We start from the raw sequence: 17752 nt of genomic DNA, 5'->3' as shown, positions 1-17752 counted from the left end.
CTTGTGCAGGCTTCCTGGTGGGAGGAGCCAGTACCTGCCCACTGGTGAGTGAAGCTGGGTCTTGACCCTCTGGTGAGCAGGGCAATGTCAAGGGGTGTGTCTAGAGGTGACTGGGTTCAGGAAGTCTTTAGACTGCCTGTCTGCTGCTAGGTGGGGCTGTGTTTCCTCCCTGTTGGTTGTTTGGCCTGAGGCATCCCAGCACTGGAGCCTACAGGCTGCTGGGTGGAGCCAGGTCTTAGTGCCAAAATGGTAGCTTCCAGGAGAGCTCATGCTGATGAATATTCCCCAGTACCTCCACCACCAGTGTCATTGTTCCCACAGTGAGCCACAGCCACTCACCCCACCTCCTTAAGAGACCCTTCAAGACCAGCAGGTAGGTCTGGCCCAGGATCCTATGAAATCACTGCTTTTGCCGTGGGTCCCAGCATGCACAAAACCTTGTGTATGACCTCCAAGAGTGGAGTCTCTGTTTCCCTGGTCCTGTGGAGCTCCTGCACTCAAGCCCTGCTGGCCTTTAAAGCCAAATGCTCTGGGGACTTCTCCTCCTGATTCCAGACCCCCAGGCTCGGGAGCCTGACATGGGGCTCAGAACACTCGCTCATGTGGGAGAACTTCTGCAATATAATTGATCTCCAGTTTGTGGGTTGCCCACCCAGGGGGGTATTGGATTTAATTATATCATGAGTGCACCCCTCCTACCATCTTGTTGGGTTTCTTCTTATGTCTTTGGATGTAGAATATCTTTTTTAGTAGGTTCCAGTCTTTTTTGTCAATGGTTGTTCAGCAGTTAGTTGTGATTTTGGTGTGCTCCTGAGAGGAGGTGAGCTCAAGGTCCTTCTACTCTGCCATCTTGTCCTCCATCCCAGGATTACTATAATTCTGAACATAGCATAAACCTGTGCTAAAGATGAGTGAACAACTAGTCATCATCATAACTCTTAGTAGGATCTTCTGCATGACCTCAGAAGTTAACTGGAAATGAATTACAATTATTATTTAGAATTTTCAGATATGTCTGCTTTCAAACCTCACGGTTCTTGAGAACTTAGAGTCTCCTAAACTCCTGATGTTACTTTGTGGGAATTGCTATTTAAAAGTAAATGAGTTTGCCATTTGCATGCATAGGACAGAGACTGAGTGAGTGAGAAGCTGGACATCTACTCTGTCATTCATTGTTTCATCTTAACTTCTTTGAAGAATATGAGTACTTTTAGAGTTTTCTGAAAAGTATACTTTCATCCTTTGGCTTAATTGATTATATTTTAATGTTAAAGCATGTTCTATAAACAGATACTCAAGCTTCACTATATTGATTTGGGACTAAAACATGTTATGATGGCCCCCTACAGATTTTTACAGTTTAGAAGTAGAGACATGATTGTGTAGAGAGTTAATCACCAGAAGAAGAAAAGCAATTATTACTTTGTATTATGAGATGTCAATTCCTATGATTTCCTTTTCTAAAAAACCCTCTTCTTGAAATAGTATATTTTTCCCTTAGTAATTGTAGAGTAGGGGGAAGCTCTATCAAATGTGCAAAACTGTACAATGTTATAAAAGCTGCAATTACAAATTGAACTTACTTTTTATGGCAGTTTTTCTAAGTGCTTTTGTTGATCTGAAAATCTGTTCTAAAAACTTTGCTAATAGCCCACACAATTATTAACCACCTCCTATGGTGGTCTGTTCTCTGTAAGAAGGGTCAGTCTTTTCTTTCATTTTATGCCAGATTTGAAATAAATCTGTGAAGTGATATTAATAGTATGACTCAATGTATTTAAAAAAATTATCAAGCTTGGGTGAAAATTATTTTTCCATCATCAGGCTGAAATATATGTGACTTTCTTAAAAGGATGTAATTTGGTAGCTGGCCTAACATTACATTTTCAGAAGGTATGTGTTGTAATGGAAAAAATATGGTATTTGACAAAATCTTCTCTCTGCATTTGTTAGTTACATTTCCTTGGCTCAGCTGCTTTCACTTCTTTACCTGTAAGTTGAAGAAAATATTATCTGCCTTGGTAATTGTGAGCATTAAATGAGATACCATATAATACATTGTATAATACATAATTATATTAATAAAATATTAAATTTATGTATTATAAATTATATTATATATATATACTTTTATTCTCTTTTTAAATAATTTACATTTTGTTCTAACCTGAAATTTGTAATAAATATTATTACTAATGATTGATACTCTATACTTTACTCTTAATAGTTAAACTAAAGGAAAGTTAATGAGCTAATGTTTTTGCTTTTTTAAACCACAAAGACATTCACATAATTAGATTACCATGATTATAGATTGAGAATAAAGAATTACTGTAAATCACTTTATTCATTAAAAAATTATACTCTTTATTTTAGTTTTAAAAATAAAACCTACATGTACTTCTAAACCTTAAGAAGGCATTAAAGGAACATTTTGCCTATTGATACTGTACTCAGATTCAGAAATAAAGGGGGAAAAAGCCAGAATAGATTTCACAGAGGTTAACCATCCCCTATGGTTGTCACTAAGAATCTATTGCTAGTTTATATAGTTTCAACAACCTTGCTTAGCTGGTTATCCAGCCATTGAAGACTAGAAGCAGCAAAGCAGAAGTAAAGAGAGGAGCCTGCTAGAATCAGATGTACCATCAAACAGCAGGGATAAGCGGCAGTAAGGAAAAGAATATGAAAACTAAAAGAACAAATACCAATCACAGAGCACCATTTCTATAAGGATAAATAGACATACGTAGCCAAAGAAATCTTGAGTTTGCCACTTTATTACTGTCCGGAACTATATAGCTTTTCCCAAGTATTATGGAAATGTTAAATATATTTGAAAATATGTAGCAAATTGGGAGATATTTCTTAAAAATGGTAGAAGCTAACTGTTATGTTGAAAAAAAGAAACCCTATCCATTCAGAATATTAGCTATCCAGATCTAGTAATTTCTCAGTGCTGTAAGTAGCTGCTATCTTACTCTAAAGATTACATATCATGTTTTGTTTTAAAACCTCAGTTTTTGCCTATTGCAGAGTTAATTGGCATTTCCATTTTCTTAGTTCTCTTTGAGGCCAATAACAGTCTATATGTTGTCATAGAATTATTAATATTCGACTAGATTTTTGGTATTAATTTTTCATTTTCAGTGTTTCACTGATATTCATTCAACCAAATTTCTTACTCTAGACTGACACTAATATTTCCTAAAGAAATATCTTATCATAAGATACTGAGTTATATTTTCAGTAGGAGTATAAACTGATGCATTTTCTTGCATCCAAACAAAATGTTTGCTAATTGTCATTATAGTTGACCATTGGAAATAAGTGGATCAGATTGTTAGTATATACCCGTTATTCTAAACCAGACTCATTCTGGTTGAAATAGGTCTCAGGTATCTAAAAAGTTTTAGACTGTTTTGTTTTTTTTGTTTTTTTGTTTTTTGCGGTACGCGGGCCTCTCACTGTTGTGGCCTCTCCCATTGCGGAGCACAGGCTCCGGATGCGCAGGCTCAGCGGCCATAGCTCACGGGCCCAGCCGCTCTGCGGCATGTGGGATCCTCCCGGACCAGGGCACGAACCCGTGTCCCCTGCATTGGCAGGCGGACTCTCAACCACTGTGCCACCAGGGAAGCCCTAGACTGTATTTTATACAGCAAAAAGCATTCCTTTTTTTTCCCCCTAATTTTATTCTTTTAGGTAGATTACATTTTGAGAGTTTACTTTTCTATTCTGGGAAGAAAAAAGCTACTGAGCTATTGATTATTTTTCCTATTACCTTTCTCAAAGCTTTTTTAAGATCAAGTATCCTTTTTATTGACATTAGAATTTATAACATTATAGTTTTTTAAATCATTTCCCAAAATATATCTCATTTGTACATACAGTGACTCATCTTGTAAACCCAAAGAGGCTTACTGGTTTTATAGACATTTTATAGGTAAAAAGGTCTTAAAGTCAATCATATGTTTTCGATTCACAGGTAAGAAAATTAGACTCAGGGAGTTATACATTATTCAAAGAATATTTCTTGAGTGTATACAGTGTGCCAGGCACTATTCCAGACACTGAGAATACAGTAGTGAACATGACAGACAAGTTCTCTTTTATACTTTATTTTTGTCTTTTCTTATCCTGGTATTGTCCTCAAATTTTTTCTGTAGGACTAATTTCATTTCATATTCTCTCTATATATTTTTTATATTTTTTTATTTTTTATATTTATTTTATTTTTATTTATGTATAGTATCTGTCTTCATGAACTAGAGTAAGAACTACATGAAAGTAGGTTTGTCTCTTTGGTCATTGCTGTATCTAGTATAATACTTAACATTTAGTGGGGAATCAATAGATTTTTGTCAAATGAATGAATGAATTGAATTAAATGAGGGCCATATGGTATCCTGAAAGCCAAATGAAGTGTTTTTAGAATAGACTGGTCAACTATGTCAAATGCTGCTGATGGGTCAGACAATGTAAAGACATGAAGATTGGATTTACCAAGATATGGATGGCTGTGATAAGTGGTTTTAGTTGAGTGGTGGGACAAAAGCCATATTGGAGTAGAGTCAAGAAAAAAAGGAATGGGTGGTGAAGAAGTAGAAAGAGGAGATATATCTATATGAATTGTTCAAGGAATTTTGAGGGATAAGGAAATTGAGCTGTAACCAGAAGAGGGGTATGAGGTCAGGGAGGGCTTTAAAAGGTTTTTCTTTTATAATAAAAATTTCAAACTTACATAGAAGAAGGAACCTCTTTCATGTTTGTTAATAATATCAAGATTTTGGCATACGTATTTCATTTACTCATTTTTGTTGTTGCAAAAATATTTTGAAGCAAATCCCAGTCAGTCATTTTAGCTGTATATACTTCAATATGCATCTAAAAAAAGAGAGAGAAAAGGCACTTTCTTACACAACCTGATGCCATAATTACACCTATTAAAATTAACAGTAATTCTTTGATACTATTTAATACACAGTTTTTATGAGATTGCCACAATTATGTTTAAAATAAAAGTGGTTTGAATTTAGATCCAGTCAAATTCTGATTCACATTTGATCGTATCTTTTAAGACTCTTTAAGTCTAGAGAACAGTCTTTCCTATATTGATGAAACTAGATTAATTATCCTGTAGCCTGTCTTACATTCTTGATTTGTATCTTTTCTTCTTCATGGGTCATCTAATTTATTTCTCCGTTTTCAATATTATTTGTAAGCTGTTACATGGTGCTAAATGTTTGATTAGATTTAGGTTCAGCTATTTTGGGATACATACTTTATAGTTGGTGGCCTCTGCTTCATATTGCATCATAGCAAGAGGCGTATGTTTGATTTTCACACTCTTTGTTATGCTAATGTTGATCAGTGAAGTCAGTTGGTGACTGCCAGATGTTTCCACTGAAATTTGCCCATTAACCTTTCATCTTATGATTTTATGACCTTTGCCTAAATCAGTTATTTCATTTGCTTTACCGAAGGATAATTTTCTATTTCTGTCATGAAGAAGGGATCTTTAAAAATTGAAGAAGTTATAACATGTTTTTCTGCTGATGGGCATGATCTAATAGAAAAGGAAAAATTATGATACCTGGAGAAACACTGGGCTTGGTAGTTAAGAGGGGATGGGGTCCACCGCACAGGTGATAGAATGCCTTAGGTAGGAGCAGGAACAGTTTAAGTGACTTGTCCAAGGCTATAGTAGCACAGAGTGGATTTATTTTATTAAATGTATATCAGAATTTTACTTTGGAATCTTATAATTGTACCTAATTTTAGAAACATGCATATTCAGTTGATGATATTGCATGTGAAGTAGAAACTTAAAGCTATTTTGAATTTCACTGCCTATATTTGACCCTACTTGTTAGGGTTTTTTAAATTTTTTCTAATTTCTCCCTTAAAATTAATGGTGTCTTATACACCTGTATCTTTACATTATAAAAAATATAAGCATATACTTTTTGTAATTTTTCAGCTTTTGTTGCTAGTCTGTTGCAAAGGGAAGTAAATGCTGCTGTTAAACAAAATGATAAATAACTCGCAGTTCAGTTTAGACACTAATGGACCCTAAAAGCCTGTAAAATGACAAAAAACAGCAACTTTTATGATTTATAGGCTAATTTTTGTTACACAGTTTGGTCATATACCTGACAGTCTTCCCTCTTTGTGACTTTCTCCTAAAAATTATAGTTTTGTGTTACCTACGTGAAAAGTCCTTTAGAATTCAGTAGAAGAATATGACAGCATCTCTTCTAAGGATTGCAGCAGTTCCCATTGGTGGAATTACAATTTCCTTTCCTTTTTTTTTTTTTTTTTTTTTTGTAGTAGTTCTAATGGTAGTGGTATAGTTTAATCTTGAAAGAATATTTATTGCAACTTTGGACCTGTAAACTATCTCCAAATTGTCTCATACATGCTATGTGAAATTCAGTTTTAGGCAGTCATATTTCTTTATGGCTCAGTGATTTCCATTTACTACTTGTTAGTCATACAGTCTGAAGAGTATTGGGGTTATTGTGTTGTCTGACACAGTATGTATCCTGTTAAATTTGAATTTTAAAAGCAATATGGATTATATAGTCCCTTTAGTTACTTAGTACCATGTTTTATTTTTTACAAATCTCTGTTGAGGTTTGACTGATTTCCTTTTCTGTCTTGGCGTCCCCAAAAGAGCACTCCGTAGTTGCCTCCAAAAGCAGGAATGTAATCTGATCTGTGTTTTGTATTGTCTGCTGACTTAGATGAGAACACTTTGCATGAGCTACATTGATCAGTTCTCATCCTTTCTAGTCAGTTACTGGACAATTAATACAACCTTGTAAAGACTCCCTAGAGTATCCCTAATAAACTAGATCATTTTACCCAAGAATAGATCCAGAGATACATCAAGATATTCAAGGATGAGAAAAGCTGATTAGGAGAAACAGGAAATATTAAGCCTTCACACTCACAGTATGTTTTTCAGATTGTCTCTATCCTTACAATTGAAAGGTATTGCTCTCTATTGAAATATTTTGTACAAATTAGGAAATGGTAGCTTTTCATAAATTTGCATCTTCATTGTTTAAAACAGGAAAGTTTAATTTAGGTGGATTCATGTAATATTATTCATATAATATTATTTTATTTCTGCTCCTAATTCTTGTGATCTAATTTTCTAAAGGTAAGAGTGTAATCTTTTACTATTCTTTTAAACATTTAAAACTGCTAGGAAAATGGTTTATGTGGCAGTTAATCCTTAAAGCAGTGTAAACTCCATGCAGTTTTTTTAATGTGTGTAGTTTCACACTTTTGTCCTTCAAAATGTACTTTAAAAATACTTTATAGAGTGGCTTAAAATTTTGAAACTGTGGTATGAAGAGGATACATGCTAAGTACTTGGAAGTTTTCATATTAGTTCAAAAACAAATATTTTATAAATTTTAAAATACCATTCTTTTGATTTTTTGATAACTGTTTAGTAAAGGAATAGTTACATCTGAGAAGTTTATGTGCTTGTTGTGTTGGGCTGCTCAGCAGAAGGTTACAGTTTAATATCAGGATGCTGCAGGGAGGCTGAAAATAGTCTGAAAAGCTAATCATTTGTTTTTATTGTCTTCAGGTATATCTGTAAAGTATGAAATGGGTTAAAGGACGTGTGTATTAGACCCAACCAATTTCATTTTAGTCTTGTCTCACATCATGTGTCTACATTTTATTCATCAGATATGAAGCAAATAATATTAATAGTATCTTTATCAATTATTCATCAATTTCAAATTAAAAATAGTTTAAAATGTTTTTAATTATGATATTATATCTTTTTAAAATTACATAATCAGTAAAAGCAGTGTTGATTCATTTTCCAATAAATATTTGTCATGGACCTATCATGTGCCAGGGACTGCTCTAGGCTTTGGGGAGACTATAGCACAAAACAAAACAGACTAATTAACTGTCCTCCTAGAGCTTGCATTCTAGTAGAAAAGTAAAAAAATAAATACAAAATGTCAGATAGCATTGTTGCTGTGATTAAAAGAAGAACAGGGTAAATGAATAAAGGGTGGTAAAAATTCGGAAATTTACCTACTATGTAAACTTTCCAAGACTCCTTCTAGCCACTGATTTAAATGATGTTTTTACTGTAGACCAACCATATGTGCCGTCCATGTAGACACCTCCATTATTTTTCATATCATAGTATCTTGTAATTCTCTGGTTTGATGTCTATTTTTTGCGCATAAGAGTATGTGCTTTGAAAGTTGGGTGCATAGATCTTCACATCTGTGTTACCAGTTTCTTACCCAAAGTTCTTTTATGCGTACTCAGTAAGTATTGGTTATATCAGTGAATGAATGATATACTCAGAACTTCTCAGGATTTCTGGCTCTGCTGGCCCTTTTTGGGATTTAGAGTTCTACATTTTACATTATTTTATTGGCATTAGTATATCATCCTTTTTTTTTAATTAGGTACACATCTTTTTTTTTTATACATCTTTATTGGAGTATAATTGCTTCACAGTGCTGTGTTAGTTTCTGTTGTACAACAAAGTGAATCAGCCATATACATACATATATCCCTATATCCCGTCCCTCTTAAGCCTCCCTCCCACCCTCCCTATCCCAGCCCACTAGGTCTTTGCAAGCACCGAGCTGACCTCTCTATGCTATGCAGCTGCTTCCCACTAGCTATCTGTTTTACATTTGGTAGTGTATATATGTCCATGCCACTCTCTTACTTCGTCCCAGCTTCCCCTTCCCCCACCACCCGTGTCCTCAAGTCCATTCTCTATGTCTCCGTCTTTAGTCCTGCCCTGCCATTAGGTTAATCAGTACTGTTTTTTTAGATTCCAATGCATTAGCATACGGTGTTTTTTTCCTCTTTCAGACTTACTTCACTCTGTATGACAGACTCTGGGTCCATCCACCTCACTACAAATAACTCAATTTTGTTCCTTTTTTATGGCTGAGTAATATTCCATTGTATGTATGTATGTATATATATATATATATATATATATATATATATATATATATATATGCCACGTCTTCTTTATCCATTCATCTGTTGATGGACATTTAGGTTGTTTCCATGTCCTGGCTATTGTAAATAGTGCCTCACTGAACACTGTGGTACATGACTCTTTTTGAATTATGGTTTTCTCAGGGTATATACACAGTAGTGGGGTTGATGGGTCATATGATAGTTCTATTACTAGTTTTTTAAGGAACCTCCATACAGCATTTTTGAAGAACATACAAAGTAAGAAGGGAAATTTTCTGAAAATTAATCTTTTATCCACAGGTACTACTGAACGAGTGTGCTTGATCCAGGGAACAGTTGAAGCACTGAATGCAGTTCATGGATTCATTGCAGAAAAAATTCGAGAAATGCCCCAAAATGTGGCCAAGACAGAACCAGTCAGCATTCTACAACCCCAGACCACCGTTAACCCAGATCGCATCAAACAAGTGAGTGTTTAGTTGGGAAATCAAAGACTAACATCCACAGTGTAGTATGAATTCCTTATAAAAGAAGCCTTAAAGTTTTAGCATATAAAGTTTTTTTCTAAGTAATACTTAAAACATAACAGAGTTGTCTTTTATTTATTTAAAGACTGTCAGAGTCTCTTCTTTAGATTGATCAGATAATTGAATTACTCATTTATCAGTGTTACACTGAGGAGTGATTATGTGGCTCATTTCTTTTATGGTGCCCTTTAATAAAAAGTTATAGACACAAATTTGATTAATTTATAGAAATTTAATCTATTTAAAATAATATCACTTTTTAAATAAAGTATAAACATTGAAACTATATTCTCAAAATTCCTAATACCATATTCTTAATAATATTTTTAGCCTTTAGTATAGTTATTATGCATATAAACTCCTGTTTTGTTAATTTAATTGTCATGTTCAACATTTTTTACCAACAAATATGTATAAGTAAACTTTTGTATCTAGCAAGCAGTTCTTTGTTACAAATCAGCTATTATGTTCTGTATAACTTGTGTAGTATTTATATATATGTCATAAAGGGCCAATGTTTATTTTTAATGTGTGGGATTTTCTGTAACAAAAATTTTACTTGATAAAAGACAATGTGAGTTCTTAAGATTGAATAATGGCTGACATGATGTAGGAAAAAAATGACATTCTTTAATGTTAAATAAGGTGAATTCTTTCCCTCAACCTCTTTTAAATCCTCAAAATTATTTGATACTTTATGTTTATACTGATTGTTTCTGCATTTGCCCTTTTATAATTAGCTGCTTAATTTGTGATCATATTGATAGACTATGCCTTCAAAAGAAATGTATTATTCATTAGTTCACAGAATATTTATGTTCATTGTAATAAATTTGAAATGTAGCTCAAAATCTTATTAATTTCATGTTTCTGAATTGAAAAAAATATTTTATACTAGGCAGTGTTATGAATCTATTATAATTTTACCAATATATTGACAAATATAAGGCTGTCTAATTAAATACAAACATAGAAATTAATAATTAGGTAATATATTTTTAAATTATGGGCCAAGACTCAATTTTCTTTTAATTACCATTTTAAAAAGTCCTTCCATGTTTAAATCATGAGTAGGTAGTTGTTATTCCATATAAAATCGTTCATTTTATACTCTTTCTCAGTGTCAAAATAGTTTAATTTGTAACCCTTTATAACTTTTCAAGGAAGTATCTTTTAGTTTATACATGGCAGAATGTAAATATTTTAAACTTCTAAACATCAGTAGATATTTTTATTCTTCACGGCCATTTATAGTTTTGAAATGTTTATTTCATCTGTGCTAGGTGAATACAAAGGATAATTTAAAAACTGATGCCTTGAAAGTGGTACCATGATTTTATCCAAATTCTAAAAGTATGAGTTTAAAGACCTCTAGGTTAAAATCACCTGGGTCTAAGAATTTACAGAATTGGCACTAAAGTGTAGGGTCTATTATTGATTTTCTGCTTTAATCCAGCCTATTACTTCTCCCCTTTATTTTGTAATTTCTGTAAGTTCAAACATTTAGGGAAGGCAGTGCATATCTTGATTTTTTTAAAAAAGTAAAACATAAAATATACTTTGAGTACTATATCACTGGCAATATATTCAGGACAATGATATGAATGAATTTTTATTATTTTTATAATACTAAATAGCTAATACCATCAAATACTTTAATTTTCTCTATGGCAATATGAGATTTATAGGTTGTCATATATCCAGTCTCAGTAAAGATTTATGAAAGCCAGAATTTTAAAATGTTGGGTTCATTTCTATTTTTATTTGCCTTGTACAGATAATATTATTTAAATTCAAGATAAGTGGTAAAAAATAATGGTGATTGATTAACTTTTGTGTATTTGAATTCATTTGTAAGCTTTGTAGACATTCATGGCATTGAAATTATTATTGATTATTTAATATTTTCATGTAATCAATAATGTGAAATAGAGTATCATTTAAAAAGATTTATTAAAAAGTACACTGCATCTAGTAGGGTAATATATTTAATACTTAAACAGTTTCTTATAACTGTAAAATTTGAAAAATTTACTCAAAAAATCTGGAAGAGAGATTGATCATACTGTAGATCAACAGAGTTATTTATACTCTAAATTTCGGATTCTCTAACTTTCTAGGTATCCTGTTTTACAATGTAATACTTTTTGTTGGATCATTGTCTAAATAGTAAGTGAAGTATATAAATTTAAATTACCATGCTTTTATTTCTGAAGAAATTATGCTGGTAATCCAGTATAAAGTAATTATTTCTAAAATAAATTATTTTACACTAGAATAGATAAAAATATATTTCATATAATGTTTATATATTTTTTTATATTTTAGTACATAGAATAATAATAAGATTTCTTTTAAAATGGTAGTCTTTCCCTTAACTAATGGCATAACATTTACATTCTCTTTGGACTCAATTCTGAAGTTAATTTTTAAAATAACTCCTTTAAAATATTTTTTAAACATTTTCTTCTAGTTAAGATTGTGCAAAGAATAAAATTCAAGTTTTAAAAATTGCTGGAGCTGGAAAATGTAATTTCTGCATAGAAATGAATTAATGTTGGACCTGAAATTATATTTTCTTAATTTTTGTTACTACATATCTATTGTTTTTTATGGTTGATAATTTAAGATTTTGCTTACTACAAAAAGTATAATTAATATGTAACTTGGACTTAAAATAGGAAGTCAGAGTTAGTTCTAAATGAATAAAACTTGCTTTAAAAGTTAGAATTTTATACCATATATTATTATGACTTTTATAAAATATTATTTTCTGAATTATGTGATCTAGATACATTTGGTTTCTGAATAAATTACATGAACCAGAATATTCTCCCCAAATGAAACCTTATTGACTTAATGAAATCTCAACCAAATATAAGTTCTTAGGAAAGCAATACATTCTGGTCTCACAAGTCTTTCATATGGAAGCATGATGATACCTAGCATGAGAGCCTTACATCCAATTTAGATATTAGATGTGAAACTATTCACTTCTTTATTCTCAAATGTGTTTTCTTGTTTGTTTGTTTTATTTAAATCAAATATATATTTGCTAATAGAGAGGGACTCCAATATTTTATATATTCAAAATGACAATAATAATAATATTTATTGAATAATCAAAGTATGTAGCCTCTGTTCTATAGCCTTAATATCAGAAGATTATCATAAGGTACATAACACCATTGTGCTCATTTCACAAGTCAGTATACTAAGAAACAGGTATGCAGCAAGAGCCAGTAAGCCAAAATTAAACATATTAATTGCAACATAGAACATTATATTTCTTATTTTCAGGAAATGAAAATGGCAGAGACCTTCAGTGATCTTCAAATAATTTAGACTTTGTTTACCTAGAAGCTCTGAACTCATTCCTGGGGCACGTCTTAGCCCAGATTTTTTGGTGTACATATTTTCATTTCCACCTTTTATGTTATGAATTTTGTACTTTTTACTTTTTTTTCCTCACGGGATTATTGAAACATTTCCTGTTGCTGTAAGTCCCTCAAATCCCCCTCTAAGTATGGCTGTTTGTACCTAATGAGTCAATATAATGAACCCCAAAACATGGTAGAAATGACAAATCAGTAAGATAGTTGGCATTTGTTAACTTCCTTTGTCTATTACAGTTTTTCAGCATTTTTTTCTCTTTGGCTCAAATGCATTTTTAAGAAAATCTACATTAAGAAAGAAGTGGTTATAGGCATTTAAATAATTATTTTATATGTAAAAATTAAATTAAGATACCAAAAATCTCACTTAGCTCAAAGAATTCTACTTTCATCATGAAAAATTGGCAAAATTAGCACATAATTTGTTCATTATTCATTCATTCAATCATAAATTTATTAAATGCCTTCTTAGTGTATTGTAAAATATATTAAAATGTAGCCCTTGCTCTGTCAAGCTAATTTATGAGAGATCCTAAATACTTAAAATAACTAATAAAAATATAAAACTGTATTTATATACCAAAACTACAATATAAACAATGTAGTATAAAAGTTTGGAGGAGTGTGAAAGAAATGTAGGCTGGAGTGACATTTGGTCTTGTAAAATAGGTGAAGACTTGAACTGGACCTTGAAGATTGTACAGGAATTGCCTGATTAGAGGAGAAAAAAGAAAAAAGCTTACTTTAGGCAGATGAAGCAATATGGATTTGAGGAGAAAGACATCATAATTGTTAAATAGTAAAGAGATTATCTTGACAGAAGTGGAATATCTGTGTTGTAGTTTAGAGGAAATTAATGTTAGATAAGTCATGTGGGACCAGATAATGGAGAGTCTTGGATGTCTGGCCAAAGGGTATCCTGTAGACTACGGATTCTTCCTAATATTTTCCAAAAGAGCCCTTTTAATTTCTCTGGAAGGTTATGGGAAAAAAAAAAAAGAGGCACCTCTACCCTTTGTTCTCTTCTGTGCTAAAACTCCACACAGATTCTTAGAGTGCTTGTAGGAACACCTATTGGTAGGAGAGGAAGAGAATTATGACAATTACTGAGTAATCTACTATGAAGATCTTTAGATTTGAAGGTTTATAAAATAATATTTTTAAAAACTTCTTTTATGTAATACTCACAAATCCAGGGGATGTTAATCTTTGCCAGGAAAAACATTTTTATGGTCAAGAATAAAGGATCAGTAATACTGGTAACAGTGATGTATATGGTACTTATTCTGTTTCTGTGCTAGCCATTGTGCTATGCACTTTACATTTATTATCATCTTTCATTCATCCTTCCAAAATTCTTCTGAGGCAGGTATAGAGTCCATGTTATACTTATAGAAACTGATGCTTAAAGGAATTTGAGTAACTTACCCAAGGAAATGTAACTGGTAATTGATCTTAACACTGAGCTATATGGCTTCTAAGTTTGAGTAATGGTGATTAAACAAAATCCAATAGATTACTCTCTTCTGGAATTTTTCAGAGTCTTGAATAAGCATCTCCAAGAAGAGGACCTCATTTGAAATAGGAAGTCTTGTATCAGGGTGACGTTAGGAGACCAGGGAATATTTTAAGAATCAAATGATGAACACAATCTCCTCTGGTGGTGAAAGTTGAGACAAAGCTTGAAGTTAAAAGATATTTCAAAGTGAAATCTGTGAAGCTTTGAGACTGGTTTGATTCCAGTTCTAAAATGATGAGGAAAATTTAAAAATGACTATATGTGGTTTTGAGCCTAGCAAAATGTTGAATTCTAGGAAGCAACTAGTGAATTTTAGTCAGGCATCTATGTGAGATAATATTTTTGTATGTTTGTTTCAGGCAAGTTGAATAAGTTGTACATAGTATGTTTTTTCCTTGAAGTAGTCTTTGATAGAAGCATAGGTGAGAATTTAAAACTGAAAATATAGATCCTTAATTGCAGTATAGGTGATAATTTCACTTACACATTCATTGTAGGAGAGAAAAAAAGAGATAAAGAAGCAGTTACTTTTTTTTTTTAAAGTAAGTCAGAAGCATTATAGTATAGTGATTGGGTATAGGATCTGGAATAGGATTGCCAGGTTTCAAATCCTGCCTCTTTAATTTACCAGTTGTGTACATTTGGACAAGCTGTTTTACTTCTGTATACCTCAACTTTGCCTATAACATGGGAAAAGTAATAGTAATCTGTTCTGTAAGGATATTGTGAGTATTAACTGAGTGGATCTATACCTGGTTCCTAGTAAGTGCTCCTTATTAACCATAAAGATAAAAGGGAGAAAATGAGGAAAGTACAATATAAGGAAAGATGCTAAAAATGATCAAATACCCAAAGAAAAATTAGAGAATAACTATTTTTTTAATAGGAAATCATTGGAGATTCTAAAAGTTAGTTTCAAGTCTATGTTGAGAGAAAAGTTGTTATTTGTTAATAATATTTCCTAAAGGTAAAGAGGCTGGTTAGGTTAAAAAAAAAAAAATGTGTGAAGTGTGGGAACTGCTGACTTGAAATTGTGGATATAAAAGGAGAAAAATACAAGTTAGATCAGAGAGACTCACATAACCCCTGCTACTAAAGAGTGAATGGCTAATGTTAAAGAATAAAAAAGGAGCTTGAAAAGGTAGAGAAATTGGAGATGCCAAATACAGATGAGATCATTAAGGGAACAAAATGACTCAGGAGTGGTGGAAAGATAATAGTTTAAGGTGTTAAGGTCCTAGCCCCTGAAGAGTAGGAAGTTTGAGCGGGAGATCACAATTTTGTCTACACTGAAAAGAGTGAGAAGATAGGGAAAAGTAGTTTGGAAAACTGAACAGGTTGAAATGAGGCCAATTGTAGTAGATAAAGAAGTTCATTCTGGAAAATCATGATTTCTTTCAAGTAATAAAAACTATCAATTGAAAGGAAGATAAAATACATGGGATTGAATGGTTGAAGAGAAGGATAAAGGTGTAGAATAGTAATTAGGAGGAATATAAGCTATGGAATAGGAATCAATTGTAAAAGACCTTTTGAAATTAGACAACATGAGTTTATATTAGGGCTAAGTGGTTCCAGATAGTTCAGACATTGGGAGAATGCTGGATACTTGTCAGGATGAAAAACCACAGATAACAATTACATATTTAAATAGCTGATCTATTATTTTTTATAGAGTAATATGCAGATTTATTTAACAGAACAGAAAACAAAGGATTGGGAAGGCGATTACTCAAGTAATATTACTCAGTTAGCTAGTAGTACCTTCCAAATTAAAATTGAAGTTTGCTGTTTGTTGCTGTTTTCACTATACATATAATAGATCTTGACAGTCTATTATTGTAGATTTGCTTGAGGTAAGCTTATTTATTATGGAGTTTATTTATAGTAATATTCTCTGGTCCTGTAAAACTGTCACTTGTTAACAAGAATGCATTTCATAATTTGTAATCACTTTTTAGTTCTTATTCCCAAGAGCCTAGTGAAATCTACATTTAATTAAATGACTATTATTAAATCTTGAATTTTAAAAAACTGTTTTATATTCCAAAGGATCCACTATTTTAAAATTATAAACCACTTCAAATTTTTCTGCAATAAGTAATTCAGCCTTCAACGTTTAAAGCAGAATTCTTAAATAGATATTTCTCTCATATAAATAAAAAAATCATACTTTTCCATTTGAAAGATAAAATTATGCTAAAAAATGCCTGTGCCCTTCATAATCACTAATTGATCAATATAAAAAAAGAGTTTTTAGCAGTATATATCCTTTATAAATGTTATTTATAACATATTTTAATATATTGTTGCTATATGGATATTCAGTTAGTTACATCTTCCAGATATATATCAGAAGTTTTACTAAATGATTTTGTTTTAACTTGAAACCGCTTAAACTTTTAGTCTGCATAGTTAATAGGAATAAACATGTTTATAAAATATTAGGGAAACAAACATATTGTACATTGAAGTATTTCTTACGAATTTTTCTGTTCTATTTGTGTGGTTGAAAACAACTATCAAAGTTGTTTTTTAATCTAATTAATAGAACCTTTTAAACTAAAGGCACTGCTTTAATATATTTACACATATCTATTTATGAGAACAATTTTTACCACTAGCATTTAAAAAATCAACTGAAATGCAAACTTGCTGGATTCTCTTTATTGCTATAGGTTAAATTTGTAAAGAAAGGAGAATCTTTGTGTTTAAGGGTATCTATATGACTAATAGATAACTATCAATAGAAAACTCATCATATGTTTACTTCATTACATGTTTATTATTTTAGGAATATAAACAAGAAAATATATTTAGATGCAATTGACTGTGTCAAAAGACTCTGACAATCTTATCCCTTAAAGCCCAAACATTTAATTTTCACCTGTTTTATTTAAAACATTAAACTCTTAACTTCTTATCAGAATATGATATTTAATAACCAAACTCTTAATGATTTTAAACATATTAATATTGTTCCAGAAGTTTAAAATTATTGTTTTTATTTCTGTGAGAAAGAAACAGCATCAGAATTATTAAGGACAATGTTGATGAATATGAATTGTATCAATTATTAATACATGCCCAATACTTCACATATACGCCAAGTAAAAAGAAACTGAATAAATTGACAGAAGATAATATTAATCTTAGTGACCACAAATTCTGAGTCACTTGATATTACTACTTTTTCCATATATTTCTTTGCAATATTTCAAGAGAATTCATATCTAGGGCAAGATGGATGTCATAATGAATACCTGTGATACTTCAAGTTGATTTTATACTGATGCAAACAGAAGAGCCCAACACACATA

General features: G+C 31.7%; 1 protein-coding gene across 6 annotated transcripts in view; it reads left to right on the top strand.

Moving 5' to 3' along the window:
* Positions 1–17752, top strand: part of NOVA1 (NOVA alternative splicing regulator 1) — a gene marked incomplete at both ends in the record, with an annotated part of 141090 nt that overhangs the window by 99546 nt on the left and 23792 nt on the right. For all 6 annotated transcript variants that reach the window (XM_079700863.1, XM_079700861.1, XM_079700862.1 and 3 more), the window contains one exon: positions 9292–9458. In XM_079700863.1, coding sequence (XP_079556989.1) covers positions 9292–9458 — 167 coding nt within the window. The remainder of the gene's footprint in view (positions 1–9291; positions 9459–17752) is intronic.

This window comes from Hyperoodon ampullatus (genome assembly GCF_949752795.1).
Source record: "Hyperoodon ampullatus genome assembly, chromosome: 3".
In the NCBI taxonomy this organism is placed as follows: Eukaryota; Metazoa; Chordata; class Mammalia; order Artiodactyla; family Ziphiidae; genus Hyperoodon; species Hyperoodon ampullatus.
Note: the sequence above shows the minus strand (reverse complement) of the source record. Positions and strands in the feature narration are given on the sequence as shown.